This window comes from Corvus moneduloides, chromosome 15 (assembly GCF_009650955.1).
Source record: "Corvus moneduloides isolate bCorMon1 chromosome 15, bCorMon1.pri, whole genome shotgun sequence".
NCBI classification, from domain to species: Eukaryota; Metazoa; Chordata; class Aves; order Passeriformes; family Corvidae; genus Corvus; species Corvus moneduloides.
Window position 1 is genome coordinate 16,643,796 of NC_045490.1, and position 21,652 is coordinate 16,665,447.

The 21,652-nt window shown below is 42.1% G+C and overlaps 1 protein-coding gene across 12 annotated transcripts in view; it reads left to right on the forward strand.

Annotated features, from left to right (window-relative positions):
- The window catches only part of LOC116451723 (ankyrin repeat and KH domain-containing protein 1), a 101,193-nt gene that overhangs the window by 57,306 nt on the left and 22,235 nt on the right, over nt 1-21,652 (forward strand). For all 12 annotated transcript variants that reach the window (XM_032125390.1, XM_032125396.1, XM_032125397.1 and 9 more), the window contains exons 15-24: nt 5,856-6,599; nt 13,341-13,486; nt 13,599-13,710; nt 14,468-14,613; nt 16,067-16,209; nt 17,030-17,243; nt 18,464-18,639; nt 19,431-19,593; nt 20,680-20,775; nt 21,073-21,189. In XM_032125390.1, the coding sequence (XP_031981281.1) occupies nt 5,856-6,599; nt 13,341-13,486; nt 13,599-13,710; nt 14,468-14,613; nt 16,067-16,209; nt 17,030-17,243; nt 18,464-18,639; nt 19,431-19,593; nt 20,680-20,775; nt 21,073-21,189 (2,057 nt within the window). The remainder of the gene's footprint in view (nt 1-5,855; nt 6,600-13,340; nt 13,487-13,598; nt 13,711-14,467; nt 14,614-16,066; nt 16,210-17,029; nt 17,244-18,463; nt 18,640-19,430; nt 19,594-20,679; nt 20,776-21,072; nt 21,190-21,652) is intronic.

Genomic DNA, 21,652 nt, shown 5'->3' on the forward strand with positions numbered 1-21,652 from the left:
TCAGGAAACCAGCTCTTGATAATCCCATCTACTTTGTGAATGGTTCCTGCAGAGCCTTGTGCAATGTGCTGGGGAGTGCAGGGCTGGAGCACAGAGCACGTTCTAGATCGTCATCAAACACGCTGGGACAGCAAAGGATGCTCAGGGAGCCTGTGGAGGGTCGTTTCCTTAGTCAAAGTATTTTGACTAACATCAGCTGTTTACAAACATGTCAAAGTTCAAAGCAGTCTGTTTTGGGAGAATGAGGTACCAGGTTTCCAGTAAATTTTTCTCCAGATTTGTTTTACTTCATACTTATTCTGAAATTGTGCTTACAAATGAACTAATTGGCCTAAAGCAAGTACTTAAAACCTGTCAACATGCTGTCATTAGACTTTTCTACTGTCATTTTTAAGTGGGCAGTAACTTGCAGCGGGTTCTCATTTGGGGTGTGGGGTTTATTTAGAGTTCTACAAGACCCAGTAGACTTACTCAGGTGAAAGCTGCCCACACTTGCCTTTGATCCCTGTGAAGGAGACCAGAGTTCCCCTAAAGTTGACTGGTACTTTTGGAATCTATAAGCTTTCTCAGCTAAATATTCAATATATGGTATCTCCTGGATCCCCATGCTAGATCTAACAATCTGATGGTGTGGAGAAGGGGAAGAAAAACAAACTCTATGTAACTTCAATGGCTACAAATTCAATAAATATTTTTTACTCTGATATCTGACTTCTATGCCTAATACTGAGTTATGTATCCCAGCAGAGATCTCATGCATTGTGTGATTTAATAAAAATAGGGGCCAGGTTAACAGTAAATCTAGGAAGTTATATGACTTTCATGGAGGTAAAAGCATTAGTAAAGCAAACTGATATTCCAACTTTTCCAGCTTTTGCATTCTGGTTTTTACCAGATTTTTCTACTGCACAGTTCCAGCTGCTTCATTGTTTAATGTGCTTCAACATCTTCTGACAACTCTTGCCATTTCCTCCTGGAAACTTCCTGCCTGGGTCAGCAGCTGGCCCAGGTGTCTGGGATGAGTTCCCAAGGGAGATTTCACCATCCATGTGTCCTGACTTCTGAGCTTTACTAATACTTTCTTTGTAGACCTAAAGACTTTTTTTCTGCAAATCCTCAGCAGTGCAGGCAGGTGATTTGACACCCAGACACGTGCAGGTCCCAGGAGCACAAATGTGTAACAGTCTTTTCACGGTGGTTTGTGAACTTCTGCTCCTTTGAAGCTTCAGTCACCTGCTTGCCACCAACTAATTCAATTACATCTTAGCAATTTTCCAGTTATATACCATGAAGCCACCAGAGGAAACCTGGGAAGAAGACTAAGATTGGAAAGAACTCAAATTTTTGAATGGCTGAAAATTGAGTTCAGTTTGGCTTGGTTTCTTTCAGCTGTGTAGCCGTTGCCTGTTGGATAGCATTGCACCTATTCCCTGCAATTTTCCATAGAAACAGCTGCAGGTGTGATAAAGACTGGCAAAATTACTCCATGGTTCCAGGAGGGATACTGTGAACCTACAAAGTCATCATTCAGCCTTCTACCAATTAACCTCTTCTTTATAAAGAAGAAATCAGTATGTATTAAAAACCACGTGGCAGATGAATTTGCTTGGGAAAAGCAGACTTCTTTTGTTTTCCAAATCAGCAAGATTATGTAATATTGTACTTTGCATTTGTGTGTGTATGGAGCAACTGATTGTTTCTCCAGGTCCTTAGAGATGAATTTCTTACTTAAACACAGAATTTTCATGACAATTCAATATTGAGTTCATTTTATTCATGTTGATTAGGCTGGTGAGTTTTAGCAGACTGCAAATTGAACTCTCAACTTCTGAGTGAAATCAGATTTAAAAAAAAAAAACCTCAAGTGCAAGAACAACGGACAAGCATTTCTGTTACAGAGCATACAAATGACATGGTGATTCATACAGATTTATGTAACAGGGTCTCCAGCAGAGAAGATGTATTTGAATGTACAAATGGGTATCACACAGCTGACTTTTTTCTTACTGTCGTTTTTTTATGCTGGAAAAAATCTTTTGGACTTTACTGTTTGGATTTCAATCCACTTTTTTTTTTCATTTAACAATGACAACAGAAATTAAGGAGCTGTCCACAAATCTCAGAATTTTGTCTAATAAAACATTAAGTATAATACAACTGAAAGGCATATAAATTAGTTCTTTCCAGGGAGAAGTGACATCCTATGGATTATCAGTCAGGGCTAGAAGAGCAAGTTCCTTGAGAGTCATAACCACTCAGGAAATATGGTATGAGGCTTGTTTGTTGGCAGCAACTGTATAAATACTAAATGTGTTCTAAGCAAATTTAAATTAGAAGAGTGCAATTGCTTGAGAAAGCCACCCAAGGACTACAAAACTGAAGGCTATTTTTTGAGGTTCTTGCTCACAGTGTTTAGGGACTTTAAATGTCATTTGCAGCCATAAGCATTAAAACCTGGTCATGGTGTCCTCTCTGCATGTTTACTGGGTGCTCAAGAGACAGGAATGATGCCTGGGAGAGGCTCATTGGGGTGAATGGGCTGTTGCAACTCAGGTCTGTGGGAGATGGTCTTAAGTGTATGGGAGAAGTACAGGAAATTGCTGTAGGAGACACCTGTCACTTCCTGGAGAGAAGTGGAGATTAGAGGAGTGGATGGGAAGCTGTGTTTGGGCAGAGTAGGTCTTACCCTGAGTCACACATGTTGGTCACAAACCTGGCTGAAGGTATGTGCATGCTCTGCAGGAATTGTGGTGAAGGCTGAGTTGTACAGGGTAGGGACCAGAACTTGGGGGAATGTGGAAATGCAAATCAAAGAGCAATTGGTCATACTGCTCACAAAATAACTGGGGAATCAGTCCCTTCTTTACTCTGTGGCTTTCCTAGCATGCCCAGTACCACTCTGGGTTTGCTGATCAATTTTTTTTCCTGTAATCGTGGTACTGGATAGCAGGTGGTATCTGTGTAGCAACATCTGGATTTCAGTCATCTTCAGTCTAAACAACTTTCATATTAAACAAGTCTTCTAAAAATGATGAAAACAGTTGCTTTAGAGGCCAGATTGACAGCTTAATGTTGCTAGGTGTAATTTGGTAGTAGGTTGATTGTGTAGATGACTGATGCTGCCCCCAAAAGATAAATGTACAAAATAAATGAAAAAAAAAAAAAGGTTGACGTGATTGTGATCTGGCCTGTGATTGGATTCTTAAGTCTCACTCTACTTACATATTTCAAAAGTGAAAGTATAAAGTATCTGTTCATAATTATGTACTAAAATGGGCACAGTATTTTTCAGGATATTGTAATATAGAGATTTGGATAAACCAGGAAATGCTACTTTTTAGTACATCCAATATTTGCATATTCAAAGCTGCCAACAGTGTAGCTATATACTCTTCTCCACCTCTGGTTTGACCTGACTGTTCTGGTGGACATGGCAGGTTTAGCAGATCTTTCTTCCTGCCCCTCGTCCTCTTCCAGTATCTCCATTTACAGGTTGCAACTGTTTTCTGGCATAGAAAGGGCGATCTGGAACCTGAAAAGTGGCCTGTCTATCTAATTAGCAGCTGATTAATGTAAATTTCTGTACCTTTTCTGGAACTTGAGAGCCCAGCTGGTCTCCTAACACCTGTCTTCAGAAACTGTCCCACCTTTCCGTGATGATTCTCGGTTGGAGCTGCTGTCTGGTGCTGTCTGAGCCCAGCCCTGGCTCCTCAGCCCAGCCCAGCTCTCAAGGTGGGGTTGTGCTTCTGCTCTTTCCTTCCTTTTGTGCTCCTAAAAAAGCTTTCCCATGACAGGTTTGTTTTCTCCCCAGCACAGACTTAATTGAGAGGGACCACATTGATACTTTATTATTTGAGGGGCTCTTTGAACTGTAGCTTTTCTTTCCTAGAGTGATGGAAGGTGTCCAGAGTTGCTGGGTTGTGGGAATGCCTTCTGTTAGGTTGGGAATGATAGATACAGGAGCCTTAGGGATGACATTAAACAGAGCAGTGCAGAGGGTTCCCATCTCAGCTGAAGGCAGGGTTCATTTGCAGTTTGGTTATGATAGCAGTGAAGCACAGCTTCGTTTCAAAACAATGATATAGACAAGCCTTTCAGAGATTTTTGGTGAGTGCAAATTTATTTCTCAAGAGTGTTCTCAAAAACCTGTAAGTTACACTTGTTAAAATTAAAGGATAAACCCTGAGTGTGTGACAAAGCCAAAGGGGCCACAGGTTAGAGCAGGCTCGAGCTAAACAGCCAGCACAGAGCCAGGAATTGCTGAACTTCCCCCAAATTCCTTATTGTCTGCTGAGAAATTGGCTGGGGACTCACTCATGGTTCAGAGCTAGGTAATAGCAGTGATGGGGAGAGGTGCTCAGCTGGAACTACTGACCTGCACAGAGTACAGAGCTGCAGAGGAAGTGTCCTGAAGGGTGGCTCCAGGGGCCACGTGTGGGATGCTGGGCTGTTTCCTGGGATCAGTAAGATTCTTGTTGTTTCCCATCTAATTAGATACGGTTTGCTTTCACTCCTGGGAGTCTGCTGAAGGTATGCAGTGCAGAGTTGATCCAATTCTATTTTAATATTTGTTCTTTCTCTTTATGAGAGAAAAATCTCACATTTGTTTGGTTTACAGTTAGTTCCTCCAAAAAAGATTCATTTCAAAGTGAAGTGTACACGACTCATGTTTTGACAGCAATGCAAAATGAAGTTGTTTGTGAATTAGTGTATTGTGAAGGATGGCCCAGAGAGAAATAAATCTATGTTTCAGGAAACTTAATCCTTCCAGGGCTGGTGACTCCTCTACAACTTAGTTCTTGCATCCAGACTTTCACTTAACTGTGTGATGTTTTGGTAACTTTATTAAGCCATGGCTCAAACTGTACATCATTTTAGTACCCCTTTTAATGATTAATTATGTGAGTCTGCTTTGTAAAACTTCAACTTTTTTTTTTTTGAAGGCTCCATATATCAGTGTTTGGGTAAAGCAAATGAGTATTAGTGCAGAAAATTATTTAATCAGGCTAAAACCTTTCGCATTTTTAATTAAAGTTCTGACACTGAAGTAATAATTGAAATCTTAGCACTTAATAGATTCCTTTTAGTAAGATGTGACTAGAGTTTCCCAGATGTGGCTTTGGGGAAAGTAGCCATGGTTTGCTTGAGGGCAGTCAGCACTTGGGGCAGGGCTGCCCGGCTTTGGTGGGCCTTGGTGAAGGTTATTTTTAAAGTCTTTATAATGAACAGTATTGTTCCTTTGTTATTGGAAGGGAAAGTGAGCAAGTTGTTCATTTGGTCCCAGAATTTTTAAAAAGGTGCTAAAACTTCACACTCCACTTGTAAGTACGAAGTTTGCAGTGGCAGGATTCTGCTTGTAATGTGAAGGTGAATGCTACAGTGTTTGGAGAAATCCTAGTTCAAAGTATCATCTTACTGTCAAGTTAGTCTGCTCTCAACTATAGAGTCTTTCTGCTCATAACCTTGCTGTTGGAAGTCAGCCTCTGGAAAATACTCTTAAGCTCTGCAGAAGAACTTTGGGAACTCAGTAAATCATGTAAATTGCCTTGCTGTTCTTGCTGATTCCCCTTCCCAAGTGCATTGTCAAGTATGTCAGAAACTGTAAACTATAGCTGTGCTCTCAAAGGGTTATGAGGATCAATACCGAAAATTCCGGCTATCTGCTTTGTCCTTTCTTGTCTTAACATGGAGTGTAGGGTTTACCTTTCTGTGCTTTGACAGCTGTGCGGTGTTAGTTGTAAAGATTTTTTTTAAATTTTATTTTATTTTTTATTATTATTATTTTTGGTGGGTGAGAGGGGAGGTTTGGGGTATCTTCAGCATGGCATTTTTTCAAACATTTTTCATGTGCTTAGGTGCATCCAAGCAGAAGTCAAGTTCCCTGCAGGTAGCAGATAAGGACCTACTGCCACCTTTTCACCCATACCAGCCTTTGGAATGCATAGTAGAAGAGACTGAAGGCAAGCTGAATGAACTTGGACAGAGAATTAGTGCTATTGAAAAAGCACAACTTAAATCATTGGAATTAATTCAAGGTGAACCTTTAAATAAAGATAAAATTGAAGAACTTAAAAAGAACAGAGAAGAACAAGTACAGAAGAAGAAGAAAATATTGAAGGAGCTGCAGAAGGTGGAAAGGCAGTTGCAGATGAAAACCCAGCAGCAGTTTACCAAAGAATATTTGGAGACCAAAGGTCAGACAGACACACCACCTGCCCTGCAGCAGCAGTGCTCACTTACAGGGGTCTTCCCAGAAGTGGAAGCCGATAAGGGTCTGCCAGAGGATAACTTTTCAGGGTTACCTCAGGTTGACACAATCTTGTCTAAAGATGATGAGCAACACCAGTCTCCACCACCTGCTGAACAAATAGAGTTTGTCCCTATCCAGCCTTTGCCAGCACCGCAATGTAATTTTTCTGGTAACTTAGGTTATAATGGGACAGAGTCTCTTGAACTTCAGAAAGCATTAGGGAATCAGCAGAATGTAGGACAGCAGCAGCAAATTGCTGGGCAGGGGCTCTTAGTTCAAGAACCAGACGGATTAATGGTTGCCACTCCAGCACAGACGCTTACCGACACTCTTGATGACCTAATAGCAGGTGGGTTAAGAAATATACCTATTTTTGCATTAATTTGTGTGCTCAGTTTCCCTCTCTCTCCTTCCCTCCAAATACGTCTTGGGGTTTTCCAGTTTGGGAATACTTGCTTAAGAATAAAGTTCCTGATTAGTGCTATTAATCCTAACAGTGACTTCCAATTCTAACATGATACTTTTAAATATCTTTTTTTCCAAAGTGCAAAACTTCCTGTACTGGACATCTATTTTAGCCCCTTTGGCCTCATCTGTTTCTGTGCTTCTTTAAAAAGCCTCATCATGAGTAATTAGTAGTGCCCATTAGGAAACCCAAAAGTGTGACAGATTTATATCTTCTGTAGAATTTTCTGTGCAGGCTTATCAGTGACTTTCTTCAATGTGGTAGCCATCTCTAGAAAAAGCCAAATTATTGTCACTTTTATGGACAAACACGTCCCTCTCCTTGCTGCTGGAGCTTAAGCGCAGCCTGGAATCCACGCACAACCGCTCCGTTCTGTGATGGCTTGTGTTTGCAGAATCCCTGCTAAACCCCAAGCGTTGTACAGGAATATCTGCTCGTTAGATGTTCCACATGGCAAAAACGTGTCCTGTTAGCTGGATGAAAAGCAAAAACCCCAGCATCCTTCCACGTGTTGGTACGGTGTGAAGAGGAATGGGAATGCCCACACATCAGGTTGTGTGAATCCCCTTGTGCAAAAACAGGGATCACTTTGGGTGACTTCATTTCGTGGACTTGACTAGGATTGAGGTTTGCTGCTGGAGGTATGTAGGATATAGCCAGTGTTGTTTGGTCTGTAGTTTCTTTTTATTCAGTGTTTTTCAACTTTCCTTTGTACCTTGTGCCTGTCCCCCTGCCCATTATTTTCCTGTCTGTCTCCCCTGCCCCTCCCGTTTCGTAGTCGCTGCCATGTCCTCTGAAGTTCACGTCAAGGCTGTAGAAGTGTGCAGTGAGATCTTTGGCCAGCCATTCCTGGGAGCCTTTGGAATGGTAATTGCATCAAGCTCATGCAAGTCAAAACTACTTGTGACTTTGCAACCTCCCATGGAACCCAGAGTTGGTGGAGTAGTGGGGTGGTTGGATCAGCTCCCATCCTCTCCTCAGTGTAATTCCAGTTGTTTTATAGAGCATTGGTCTTAGTTCCCCCTGTTCTGGCATGGCAAGCCTCCCTCCCTGCTCTGTGGTGCTCTTCAGAATACTCAGCCAACATTAAAACATTCTCAATTTTTATTACTCAGGATTTTAGTACTGGAGTGTGTAAGGAGGAAAATTTGAATGGGTAATGCAAAACATAATCAAAAAGGGATTAATCTTTGGAGTAGTTGTTGTTGCTGAGAGTTGAACGTGTCTGGCACAAAGCCATGGAGTCTGTACCCTCTCGTGGTCAACAGCTCATTCTACAGCCACAAACTCAGTGTCCCCACTGTGAAAAGTGCTGCAGTCCAGCTGAGTGTGAGAACTGTGCTGTGGGAAAAAAGATTGCAAACAACCAGAAAAACTATCATCTTAAAAATAACTTTTAAAAGTGAATAGGCATTGGTTTGTTTTCTGAAAGCAGCTACTGGTTTTGCTAAGTAATTAAAGGCATTTTTTGCTAAGACATGAGATTTATTTTTTTAAAAATCACTACAAATAGCACCTTCTTCTGCATTAGAAACTACATTTACAGAAATGCAACTTGAGGAGACTTTAGCTGTTGAGTTCCAGAGGCTTCTGCAAAAATGTATTGATGTTGCTTTATTGAAATATGTTTTCTTCTGAAATTCATAGTTTTCTTTCACTTCCCTCCAAAACAAATTGTCAGAAGATATTTTTCTCACTTTGTAAATCCAGACAGTGTAAAAGTGACCCCATGTAAATTATAATCCTACTATATCTCAGATTTATACCTGTGTAAAAACAAACTGTGAATTTATCTACTCATACTCCAAACTCTTTGATCCATATCTAAAATGCACTTTTTCCACAAACTTGCGCATTAGTCCTTAATTTTATAAAGACATTTTGAGCAATAAAAACTGTTACAAGATCTGATTTTTACATGCCTACTGCAGATGCCAGGTAAAATGGTTCAGGGGCTTGTGCCTGGGAAGCCTGGCTCTTAGGGATCTTGTGTCCTGCACTCGGGGTGTCATTGAGGGGTCCCCTTGATCCCACTACTGGAGCTGCAGTGATGGTAGTGAGTGACTCTGGGTTTAGAAGAGGTATTAATATTTTTATTCCTGCTGAGTATTTCAGTTTTGATGGGGACTGCTTCAGAAGAACAGAAATTATTTTTCCCCCTGCCCTGAAATACCTTTTACTGTTGCTCTTACCAGTGGTGATATCCAGAGGAGGCCACGGAGATGCTCCAAGGGCTGGAACCTTTCTGCTCTGCAGCCAGGCTGGGAGATGGGGGTGTTCACCTGGAGAAGAGAAGGCTCAGGGGAGACCTCAGAGCCCCTGCCAGTGCCGAAAGGGGCTCCAAGTGAGGGACTTTGGACAAGGGCCTGGAGGGAGAGGACAAGAGGGAATGGATTCCCACTGCCAGAGGGCAGGGTTAGATGGGATATTGGGAAGAAATTCCTCCCTGTGAGGATGATGAGGCCCTGAGGTTGCCCAGAGAAGCTGTGGCTGCCCCTGCGTCTCTGGAAGTGTCCAAGGCCAGGTTGGACCGGGCTTGGAGCAACCTGGGGTGGTGGAAGATGTCCCTGCCCATGGCAGGGGGTGGAATGAGATGAGCTTTAAGGTTCCTTCCAACCCAAACCATGCTGGGATTCTATGATGTAGGAGGCAAATTTTTCCAAGCCTCAGTTATAAGTAAGAACTTCAATTTCTATGAAGCTACAAATTTGTATTTTGCTGACCAGTTTAACAGTGACAGTGTAGACAAATGGAGTATTTATCTTCTGCTGCGAGAATGCCTCAGGTGTGAGGTGTTCAGGTGGTGGATGTCAAGGTGCAAAGTGTCAGTGAGTCATGGCACACGTCCCCTCTTTCATAAACCTACACAGAAGTAACCTAGTACCTTTTGGAAGGACGGCTAAAACCTAAAAATGAAGCTGCTCTTTCCACTCCAGAATGTTTTTGTTGTAATGGAGTTTTATTTAGACACGCTGATGCAAAAATCTTGCACCTAATAGTACATTACAGGTGTGACTTAGTCAAAATTTTAACCAGGTTTACAAAAGAGACAGAGACATGGTGCAGTTTAGAGTGGGAAAGCAATAAATTAATTCGGAACACAGCTATCATTTCTGTTACTCAGTATCTATTTGGTTTCTTGGACCCTCTTGCATATTTGGAGTTTCATTTCAGTTCACCTTCTGCGTTTACCATAGTAAATTTCTTAGTTGTAGTATCTGAATTGAGGCTTTTTTCTGATTTAGGGTATTAAAGATGAGGAACTTACTTTTCTGTGTTGCTGGGGTTTGTCTCTGGTTGGAATATTTATATTTCTCTTTGTTTTGCTCAGTGGTATTTCTAGTCAAGAGACTTGTGTGTGCTTTTCTGTCTCGCTCTCGTCCTGTGAGCTGATATTTCTAAACTGAAATTTCAGGTGTGTTCTGAGAAACTTTGTTCTGACATCGGGTTGTAGTCGGTGATACAGAATTATGGTATTTTAAGGTAAGGATTTGGAAGGTGACATCTGAGTTAGTGTTGAGGATTGGTGTTTGGAGTAAAGCTGGTTGCCAGGACAGTCTATAGAGGGAGGAATGGTGACCGATGAAAGGAGCTGCAGTTACCAATGTGCAAAAGCCTCTGCAGTAGCAGGTTACTGAGAAGCTGCCTGGTGAGGCTGAAAGGCTGCTCAGGCTTGAAAAAGGATGGTTCTCTCTGTCCTGAAAATCCCAGTTCCTTCGAGGAAAGGGGAACTCAAACCTAAGTCCAGTATTCCTGACTGCCAATGCTCGTGTCATCACAGCGGTTGGGTAGCCACAGTTTCAGCCTACAGCTGAAATCTCATCCAGACCTGCTTGCTCCAGAGTTGTACTTGGATAAAATACCAAGTTCTTGCTTTCTTTTGTTTTACTCATGTTTCCTTTGATATTTTTTTGTAACTTTGAAAAGAGTCATCCATGTCTTTAAAGACCAGCATTCAGCTTCCAACTCGTACTAAGACAGACCCTTTGGAACATTGCTAACCCTTTGTAGAACATGGGAAACCTGGAGTTTGTCATGTGCAGGATAATTTTTTTCTAAATGCAAGTCTTTTGAGTATTGAAGTCTATGGACACATCTAAAACCTCTGTCACAAAATTGGTATTTCCTTGGAGTCAAGGGCAAGCAGTGTCAGTGCTGCTTTCACTGCTAAGCTGTGGTACCACAGATGTTCCATGTTAATGCCACATTGGAACCATTGCTGCAAGGTCATTTTCCAGTTAAAAATCTGTATTTTGCTGTGTAACTTGAGCTGAGATAAATCAGCCTCATGAAATGGAGGCAGAAGTTCTCAGGCTTTTTTTGCTCCACAGAGCACAAATTATGCTGCTGCTCTATGGGCCCAGCTTGCCAGCCTCACTGAAGAAGTAAAAAATAGCATTTAGAAAAATCCTGCCATTTTGTAAACTCAGCAGTTATAGAGGGGGTGATTAGTTGGTGGGTGTTGTAGGAATATTTGTTAGATTTTATTTTAAACCAGATTTTAGGGTATCAATGCAGGGTTTATGTTCATTTCTACTGCCTTTGGTGTTCTCTGTCATGTTTAACATTATTACTGTGCACATGAAGTGCTTAGTGCACACTCATATGTTTCAAACACATGATGAAAATCTAAAGTATGTGAGAAATACTTTGATATTTTCAGTCATGGTTGTGAAATACAGAGAATTTGTGAAACCTGTGACAGCAATACTGAATATATTACTTTAAGACCCTTAAGCTGGCTCCAGTGGAGTCCTTCTGCACACCCTGCTCTGCATGCACAGCACATGCATGTGGGTTTACGTTGTAGTTGCAAGATCAGAAGAAATTGAGCTGGTGTCTTCCACGAGGAAGGACCAGCTTGACTTAACACCTTAACAGGGTGATATGGTGTCTGTATTTTGGAAGGAGTGATCTGTAGAAATCCAGTTATTATCTTGCACTTCAGTGCATTAAGCAAGAAAACAATCGTATTGCATTAATTAATGCTCATTTGCTGCTATAAGTGATAATCCATAGTGAGCAGATGAAGGTGGGAGGTTTTGTATTTGAAACTTTTAATACAAATCTGGTTTGCTCACGAAGGCTGTAACAGGAATTCAAATCTGGTACTTCATTGCTTAAATGTGGTGACCAAATGTTAATGCTGGTTTTGCCTATGCACCAAGGAGAATGCTTTGCTTAAAAGTACAACTGAAAATGGAACCTCCTCAAATTTCAGTGAACCTCCCTTGCCATGTTTCCAGAACCCAGTGACCCATATTCCCATGCTTCAGTCTGTGTTTACTTTGTCAGGCACTGGCAGCTCTATAGGCTGAGTTAGTGGTATTAATGGTCATGTTGGGGCTTTTTCTATGACTTTTCTATCTACACCATTTTCCTGTAAGTAATTGCTGGTGTGTGATCTGTCAATGGAATGAGGAAGGTTGAGCTGGGAAAGGTTTGCAAAATTTTTTCTCTAAGTCATACACAGGTTTGAGTTCATCCTTCCTCTTCCCTTAACGCTTGGACAAAAGCAAAATGCTGCTGCTTGTTTCTTACCTGTAGCTGTCAGTGTTTTCCTTCAGTTGCTTCTTCCAGGAATACTGCTAAATACTGTGTGTTTTGGAATAACTAAAGCTCACTGCGTGTTCCAGCTGATGAGGCTGCACAATGGAGACATTTGGCAATCCAGCAGTGACAATACTTGTCAAATCCAGCTGCTCTATGAGCAGAGATTACTGAAGCTAAAGCACACATGGAGCTAGTGTGTAGGTGTGTTAGACCTTCGTGGCAGGTAATCCCTGCTGATTACAGGGATCCGGCCTCCACTTGGACTCTCGTCAGGTTCCAGAAGCAGGCAGGAGCCCTGGCCCTGCAGTGGATATGTCCAGGGAGATTTCTCTGCTTGTTGATTTAAAACTAGGTGGAAAAAAATCTGATGCTCAGTTGTTAATTTTTTTATTGTTATTTTTTTTTTAAAAAGCAGATAAAATTGTGTTCCTTGTGTCCCTGAGCAATGCTGGATCTTCAGGATGACATCTTTTACAGGCTGTGTATCAATCAGAATAAATTTTAGGGAGCACAGTTTTCAGCTTTCTTATTTTTGTTGACTGCCCCCTCCTGTCTGCTTCCCTTCCACTTTTCTGGGTTGGTTTAACTCTGAGACATGATTAATAGTGTGAATTGCTGTCAGTCATCTTGCTCTGAAAACTTTCTCTGGAGGCTAAGTGTGCACTAACCTTTATGTGAAAAATTTTGGGATTCCAGGATAAGACTATGTTTTTAACCATTAGGTTTGTGTGTTAGTGATAAACAATTTGCCTGCTTAAACTGAGCATATGATTGAACTCTTTTTAACAGTGAAGGTTACAATTAGAAAAGGGTAACTAATCACCTTCATAATTCACACTTGTAATGCATACAGACTAATTCATAAAATTGTTTTCTAACTTATCACAGTTTGGAGATGATGCTTACACTGTTTAACTGCCGGAAAGCTGCTTTTTGTTTTTAGGAACATTCAATTTGTTTCCCCCATTACTGTTTTGATGTTAGACCATTGCAGTTTTATGGGGCTTAATATTTTTCATATTAAATGGCACATTCCTGAGAGTGGATTAATAACCTGGTGTTTGTTTTCAGCTGTGAATAGCAGAGTGCCCAGCGGCTCCACAAGCTCCTCACACACTACCGAGTCTCCGACGCCCGAGCCCTGCCCGCAGGCAGCGAGCAGTGTGCCCTCGCAGTCCGTGCTCCCCATGTATCCATCAGTGGACATCGATGCACATGTGAGTAATCGATGTTAGCTTTGAGTGGATCTAGTACTGTTGAAGAAATACTAAAATCCTCTTTGTTTTTAATTTCTGAATACCTGCTTCTTTTTCTTTGCTATCTGCGAAGACTGAAAGTAATCACGACACTGCGCTGACCCTCGCGTGTGCGGGAGGGCACGAGGAACTCGTGTCTGTGCTGATCGCACGTGGTGCCAATATTGAACACAGAGACAAGAAGGGTAAGTGAAAGCCAGCACACAGTTTGACCATGAGCTACAGCTGGAAACAGTGAATTTCAAAAGGGGAGCTTCATTCTTGCACTTCACATAGTAGCATTGGTCATACAAAGCCAGTGAGCTTCTGTCTGCACCTGAGTGGGATCTTAAGCAGATTTGTGAACCATGAGGTACTTCTGTCCTTATGACTTGTCCTCTACAAATGACCTCAGCAAGCTGGATAGAGGAGGTGATGGGGGTAACCATCCAATCTTGGCTGACAGAGCTGAAGGGTGGCAGTTGTCAAGTTGGGTATCGTTGTTCTCAGGGACAGAGTTCAGCAAAATCTCACATCTTTTAGAGCTGAGAGAACCAAACCACCATGCCACGTGCATTGGAGCTCATACTGGCCACTGGCAATCAGCAACACACACAGGGCAGATGTGGTCACTGGTTGGACCTTTATTAAACAGTAATTAAGCAGAAAGCTGTGACTTCTCCAAGGAGAGGACTTGGTTGGAACTTAATCCAAACTGGTCACTTCAAGCACTGTTTAGATTTCTTTTGAAGAGCCTTTGGCTGGAATCAGAACCTCGATGTGACAGGGTTGGAAGAGAGTTGGGAAAGGCTCTGAGACTGTGGCATCCACCAGGAAGCCCCCAGTCTGTGGGAGAGACATGATCAATAAGAAGTCATTGTGAATTAACCCATTTGTGAATTTCTGCTCCTTAATAACACGAGGTGCTCAGGGTTGCTTTTTAATGCAATCTCATGTTACTAGGTTTTACGCCTTTGATTCTGGCTGCAACTGCTGGACATGTTGGTGTCGTGGAAATTCTCCTGGACAAAGGTGGGGATATAGAAGCACAGTCCGAGCGCACAAAGGATACTCCGCTTTCCTTGGCATGCTCCGGTGGACGCCAGGAGGTACAGACGTGTCCTCAAAGGGCTTGAGTTGTTACTTGCAGATAGGTTTTTTTGTTCAGTGTTGGGTTTCTTCTGTTGATGGTACATCTTAGTTTTTTTCTGGAAGGTTTTTCACCTGTTTAAGTGTAGCTGATTTAAGGCTTTTTCCTCTTCCAAGAAAGAAAGAAGAAATGTCAGACTTGTTTCTTCTCTCCCTTGCCTATCCCAGTTTTGTTAGTTAATGGTCATGGTCACTTGTGTTAACTTGTGGTATTTCTTCAGTCGTTGTATCCTCACAGGGTAGGTACCTCTGTGAAGGAGGCAGATATTTATTGAGTAACTTTATTCACTGAGAACTTCCCTTACCCATCTTCCCTGTTCTCAAACCCAAAACAGCCAGTGGAGGCACACAAGGACAGAAACTAGGATTTTGTGTGGGCAGTACATGGCTTTAGTGATAATACACAGGGCTGATAAGTGCAGATGCAATGCAGGACACGTACCAGTCTTTTAAGGATGTTTCAGAGCTCTGTCAGATTTGGTGTGTGTGGTGTTGTCCAAATAAGATTTGTTAAATCCTTCCTATTTCAGTCATGTGCATAATACCTTAGAAGATGGCATGGAGATGGCCAAGAGCTCTGAAGTAGATTAATATAAGGATTAAAATAATTGGCCTAAACTGGAAAGTTTCCACTTCGCTTTTCAGTTGCAGATCTTTAACAGTAAAAGTGCTTCTCATAAAAAAAGGCAAGATCAGCGTGGGCTGTGGTAGTAGCATTATGTATTGAACAGCTGAGGTCTTCTGTTCTTCCTCTTTTTTTTTTTTCTTTATCCCAGAATCTACCTCTTATGTTTCTGGCTTAGCAAGACAACCTTTTTTCTGGCTTGTTTGGAAATCACCTAGCTTATGTTAATAGTAAAATGAAGTACAGTACATCACCAAAATGTTTTCATTTTCTTCCCTGTTATTTCTCTTAAGCAACTTCTGATAGAGGAGTCCTTCCTCATCCTGGTTCCATTAACATCAGTTGCTCTGATTTTTACCACAAGTTTTTTTGGAAAGTTCATATAATACAGCTGGTCAAACTTGGCTCAAGTGTAATTTGAATTCAAGTTGTCAGATGCGTTTTTCTCAAAGAGATGCTCACTGTGAGACATTATGGGAGTGGGGCAGATCTCTTGTTTGCAAACTTAAGATTCCCAGGAAGAGCTTCACTTTAAGGCCTTGCAGTTTTATTTAGGTAAAATAATCTTTCTGGTGGACAAGTGCTCAGCTGCTGTGGTCATGGGCTGTGGGGGCTGTACAGAGATAGGGAAAAGTCAAGCAGAAGAGGGTGGAGGTTTTCCTATGGAATCTTGTCTGTTGACACGGGAAACTGGTAGCACATTGGAAAGTTTGTGATAACATCCTTTCACTCCCTGGATAATAGCAAAGGCCACAATATGTCTGTTAATACATGTCCTGTCTTTTCAGGTTGTTGATTTGCTGTTGGCCCGGGGAGCAAATAAAGAACACAGGAATGTGTCTGATTACACGCCGTTAAGCCTTGCTGCGTCTGGTGGCTACGTTAACATCATCAAGATTCTTCTCAATGCTGGGGCAGAAATCAATTCCAGGTAATGTACCATGTGACCAGCTGAGCTGCAGCATGGCACAGGCACTCCCTGTTGGCTCCATCCTGAGGCACAGGTTGGAATCTCAGGTGCTTTCAGATCTCCTTACAACAGTCTTTCTACACTGATGACATCTTTTATGTTCATGTTATCTTAGTGCTTCTAAATTGCCTTTGACTATCACAGACTTCACCTGACTTATACCTAAGTTTTAAGGGATTAGTTAGAGTTTGCAAATCTATTATTTCCCTTTTCCACCATTCTCAGGTCTGGAAGTCAAACTATTTCCAATAGAACCATGTCAAGGAGGCAGCCAAAGTGCTCAGGGCAGCTCTGTGTTTGAAGATGTCTTTTTCAGGCAGAGGAACAAATTTACACAGCAGTGTCTCTTAGGCCTGCTCTCTATTCATTTTAAGAAAACTTACATATATTCTAACACTGGATAGAGCAAGAGAACTCTTAACTAGGGAAAGTTCAAGCTGCAGCTGTGCTTGAAGCATGTTTTTCTTTGAAAAAATCAGATGTAGCCTCAATTTTAGTATATGAAGCTTAAGGCTTATGTCTGCTTTGGCCATCAGAATGTCTAACAGCTGAGATGTATTTTCCTTGTTTATAAATTGCAATTGTCTATTGCATACAGTTCCTCTGGTGGTTTCTCTTAATCAGTTAAAAATGCTACTATTTTAGGTCAGTGCCTATATTTTGTGTAGGTTATATGTTCCTTTCCGACTTACAACAAAATACGTTGTTGCTCTTGGATACACTTCTATTTCCCAGAGCTGGTCTTTGGCTGTGGGCACTGCAGTTTGTTTCTTTCCCTTAGGACTGGCAGTAAGCTGGGGATTTCTCCTCTGATGTTGGCTGCTATGAATGGCCACGTCCCTGCCGTGAAGCTGCTGCTTGATATGGGCTCTGATATTAACGCCCAAATCGAGACCAACCGCAACACAGCCCTCACCCTGGCCTGCTTCCAGGGCCGGGCAGAGGTGGTCAGTCTGCTTTTGGACAGGAAGGCCAATGTCGAGCACAGGGCAAAGGTAAGTGGGGGACTTGCCTTTCCTTATGACTTACTGCCTCTGAGTCATCCAGTTTCTTCAAATTTTCCTGTAGCTTTGAGCCTCTCTGGGCTCAGAGGAGTTATTACATCAGAGCACTTAAATGTTCTGAAATAAGTTTGGTTTCTTTTAAAAAATAAAAAAGCATCAGTGATGATGAATTTTTTTGCATTAGGGAAAAGCTGACTGGTCCTTCTGAGTTTATAAAGAAACTTAGATTGACTGTTGTCTAGACTTTTTCAGGTTTAAACTTGACGTGATACTCAGTAACAGAAGAGATACAGATATTTTTACATGCAAGTGAAGTCTAGGCAGGAAGAGAATAGTGTTACTTGTGATTCTCATATAGAACAGACGTCTTGTCTACAACAGAAGTAGTGCAGTCAAACTTTGTAAAGCTTTTACATTGCTGTAGAACCCATGGCTTCAGTACTGTGACCTTCTGTGCCTCTGAAATGCTCCACAGGTCCCATCCTTTGGTGCTCTGGGACAGCTTTGTGTCTCCTGCCATAAAGCAAGCTTAAAGCTTGTGTAGACAGCCAGACTGATTTCCCCAGCACAAAGGAATTTTTGGTAACTCCTAAGGCTGCTGAAATAATTGCTGTGTCTGTCTACCCCGCCTGCTTCTGGAATGACTGTGGCTGGAGAAAAGGGGATATGGATAAAAGCCAGCTCTCAAATGGTCAGTTGGGCATGTTAGCAGCTGGTGTAAGTTTTTTTAACAGTCTGACCTGGCAACTAAGTTGGGCCCAGATCAGTCTCAGTGCCAAGGGAGGCTAGAGAAAAGCTATAAAGCCAGTTTCTGAGTATTTTTGTAGAAACACTTGTGTCTTCATTTGAATCTGTTCTAACCTCTGTTGTAGAGATCTTGTTATATACTTTGCATTCGCTGTTGAGACAGGTATCTGGTGGTTCTTAGTCAACCGTTTGCTTGGGTTTGTATAAATCAAAGCCCGAGAGTGTTTGGGTTTTGGGTTGGTTTTGTTTGGTTGGTTTGTGTGTGGGTGTTTTGTTTTGTTGTTGGGGTTTTTTTTGGTTGGGTTTTTGGGGTTTTTTTTGAGGAAGAAACTGCTTGAAGTTAGGCTCCTAAACTAAATATAAGCAGCTAAATAAAAATCTGATTTCCCTTTGTAGGAATCATTTATGTCTTATCTGAAGTATATTGTACAGATTTCACAGAGTAACTCGTTCTCTTTGCACAGACTGGTCTCACACCTCTGATGGAAGCAGCTTCAGGAGGCTATGCAGAGGTTGGAAGGGTTCTCCTTGATAAAGGAGCAGATGTGAATGCCCCACCTGTGCCTTCCTCAAGAGATACGGCTTTAACAATTGCAGCAGATAAGGGTCACTACAAGTTCTGCGAGCTCCTCATTAACAGGTAAATCATTTCTTCTCATTAAGTGTTTAAGGCCAGAGTGGGTGGGGCTCTGAGCAACCTGATCTCATGAGTGGCATCCCTGTCCGTGGCAAGGGGGTTGGAGCAAGATGAGCTTTCAGGTTCCTTCCAACCCAAAGCATCTGTGACTAATGATTAGTGGCACATTCGTTCCATATCTGTATTCCTCTGTGGCAAGGATGCTCTTGTTTACATTATCTCGTGCACCTGAGAGCAAAGGGAATGGGAAGCTTTGAAAGTAGGATGGTTAATCTGTTCCCTACTCTTCAGGGTTGTCCTGGAATATCTCGCTTTTGCAGTGTTAATTAAGCAAAGCAGGCAGCTGGGACCAGAGGCAGGCAGACAGTGTCTGGCTTGGACAGCTTGTTCGTGTATGAATCCAGCAGCTCCCATGTGAGTGCTGTCACTTGGGGGGCAAAGCCTGGAAGTAGCTCTTGAGCTTTTCAAGCATAATCCAGTGTGCTGCTAAAATCTGAAGGGGCTGCTTTGTCCTGTGGGTAGTCACCACACTGCTAGTTTAAAGGTTGCTGGTTGCATATCTCTGGTGCAGTAGGTGACATGAAATGAATGTTCATTTCTGTCAAGGAGGTTTAAATAATCCCCGTGTCACTCCCTGCAAATGAAACAGCAAATTTCAGGGACAGAATTTCTCATATCTTGCCACTATATTTCAGTTATTAAAGTTCTATATCCAGTTGCACTGTGATGTTTTGTGGTCTTGCTCTCTGACTTCCACCTTTACTCATCCCATTTCACTCGGTTTGTGCTTTTAGAGGGGCACACATTGATGTTCGGAACAAGAAAGGAAACACCCCACTGTGGCTGGCAGCTAATGGTGGGCACTACGACGTGGTCCAGCTGCTTGTACAAGCAGGAGCAGATGTGGATGCTGCAGATAATCGGAAAATTACCCCTCTTATGTCAGCATTTCGCAAGGTAGGAGACCAAGTTCTTTTATGTTTTCAAAACAGTGCCTCTCGTTTGGTCTTGAATCTGAATGCTTGGTTTTGGAAGAATCAAATATAATGTGGCAAAATTACTACTTGGATAAAATATCTGCTTCAAAGTCATAATTACTGTACTTCACACTGATCCAGTTTCTGAGGCTTGAAGAACTTTCTTCCATACATGATGTTAGCTTTATAATTTCCGGTTGTACACTGTGCAAAAACTTTGACTGTTTGAGGTTTCCATATTTCTGCAGTCTGTACTGTTCATTTCAATCCTGCTTTTGAGATGAACACAATGCCACTCTGCAATAAGCTGTCCTGATTCCTTTGTGCTTCTCTTGTTCTGTTCCTAATCTGTTGTGATGGGACACTGTATAGTTGGCTCTTTTGTCACCCACTGCATTTTCTTCTTGGCAGGAAGAACATTGCTTTGTGATGGTTCCATCAGTTGTGGTGTTGGATGCAAGGAGCATAGCTGTGGCAGAGGAATTTATTAACTGTAGCTGCTTTGCCTTTAACAAAATGGCAAATAAGTGTGCAGCTTTTCTGACAAACAACAGTGCTGAGCTTGCCCCTGCTTTCTCACTGCCTGGCTTTCACCCAACTTCAGAAGCAGCAGTTGGGTGCTTTGTGTGGTTGCACAGTGGCAGCAGAGGAATGTGCTTGCCAGGATAACATTCAGGTGGCTCAGTTCCCTGAGCTGACTTAGCTTGTAATTGAACAATCTAAGTTAGCTCCATGGGGTGAGTGGCAGGAGAGTGATTGGGTGACAGATGGTGTCTAAAGAGGGTTGTCTCATGTCTTGGCTGTTACTAAAACCATGAAGATCTGCCTCTTGTCCTTGTATTTTAAAATAAAAAATAACTTGTGGAAGAGCTTGTTGGTGGCTTTGCTACCTTGAAGCAGAGCAGTGGCTGTGCCGTCAGCACTGAGCAAGCCAAACAGCAGCTTACCAGAAATGTTCTTGCTTATTTTCAGTCCTTGCATTGAGCTAAGAGATATCACGCCTGTATTTTGATGATGAATGTTGACAATTATATACAAAAGATTCGAATTTTCTTTGCTGTTCTAGGGGCATGTGAAAGTAGTTCAGTTCCTGGTGAAAGAAGTTAACCAGTTTCCTTCAGACATTGAGTGCATGCGCTACATAGCGACCATCACGGACAAGGTGAGTTGGACCTGGGGAGAAGACCCTGGCCTGAATTTCCAGAAAAAATATCCATGGGAAATTCTTAAGTATTCAAAAACTGAACGTACATGTTTGCTCATATATGTCTGATTTGGAGATTGGTGCATGTCTCCTTTTTAATACAGCACTTAAAAAGGAAATCAACATTTAGATCCTATTCTGTGGAACAGTTTGTATGTTTTTGAATGGAGAGGAGCTAATCTCATGTTTGTAGAGCAAGCCTCGCTCCTCAGTTGTTGTTTATTACTGTGGTAGTAAGACAAGCTTGCATTTCAGGACCTGTTGAAAAAGTGTCACCAGTGTGTGGAGACAATTGTGAAAGCTAAAGACCAGCAGGCTGCAGAAGCCAATAAAAATGCAACTATACTGCTGAAGGAGCTAGACCTGGAAAAGGTGAGTAGAGCATTGCTGTTGTGCAGCAGTGTTTGAACTGTGTGTGAATCTCTAGGCTGAATTTCCTTTGGTGCTTCTTGGGACAGTCAGTCTTCATGCTTGGACTGTATGTGTGTTCCTTCCCCTAATCTATCACACAAGTGAGGCATGTAATGAGGGTGACGAATTAAAACTGACTTCTGCTTCAGCCACTTCATTGTCCTTTCTAGGAAAGCTTCGACTTACCAATAGTTCCCTTAGGCAGTAGTTCTCTGGGGTCACCTCATCACAGAGGACGTGTGAGTAAGGGAGGTCTCCAGTCTCATGGTGTGGTACATGGTGTGTTTCTATGTGTGTAAATCATAGTCCATAAGCATTTTATGGACTTCTGCTCAGGGGAGTTGAGCAGATAGTGGAGAAAATCCCCTTCTCCCTTTGCTGAGAATACTGTAAATTGTTCTGGAGTACCACACTCTTGAGTGGG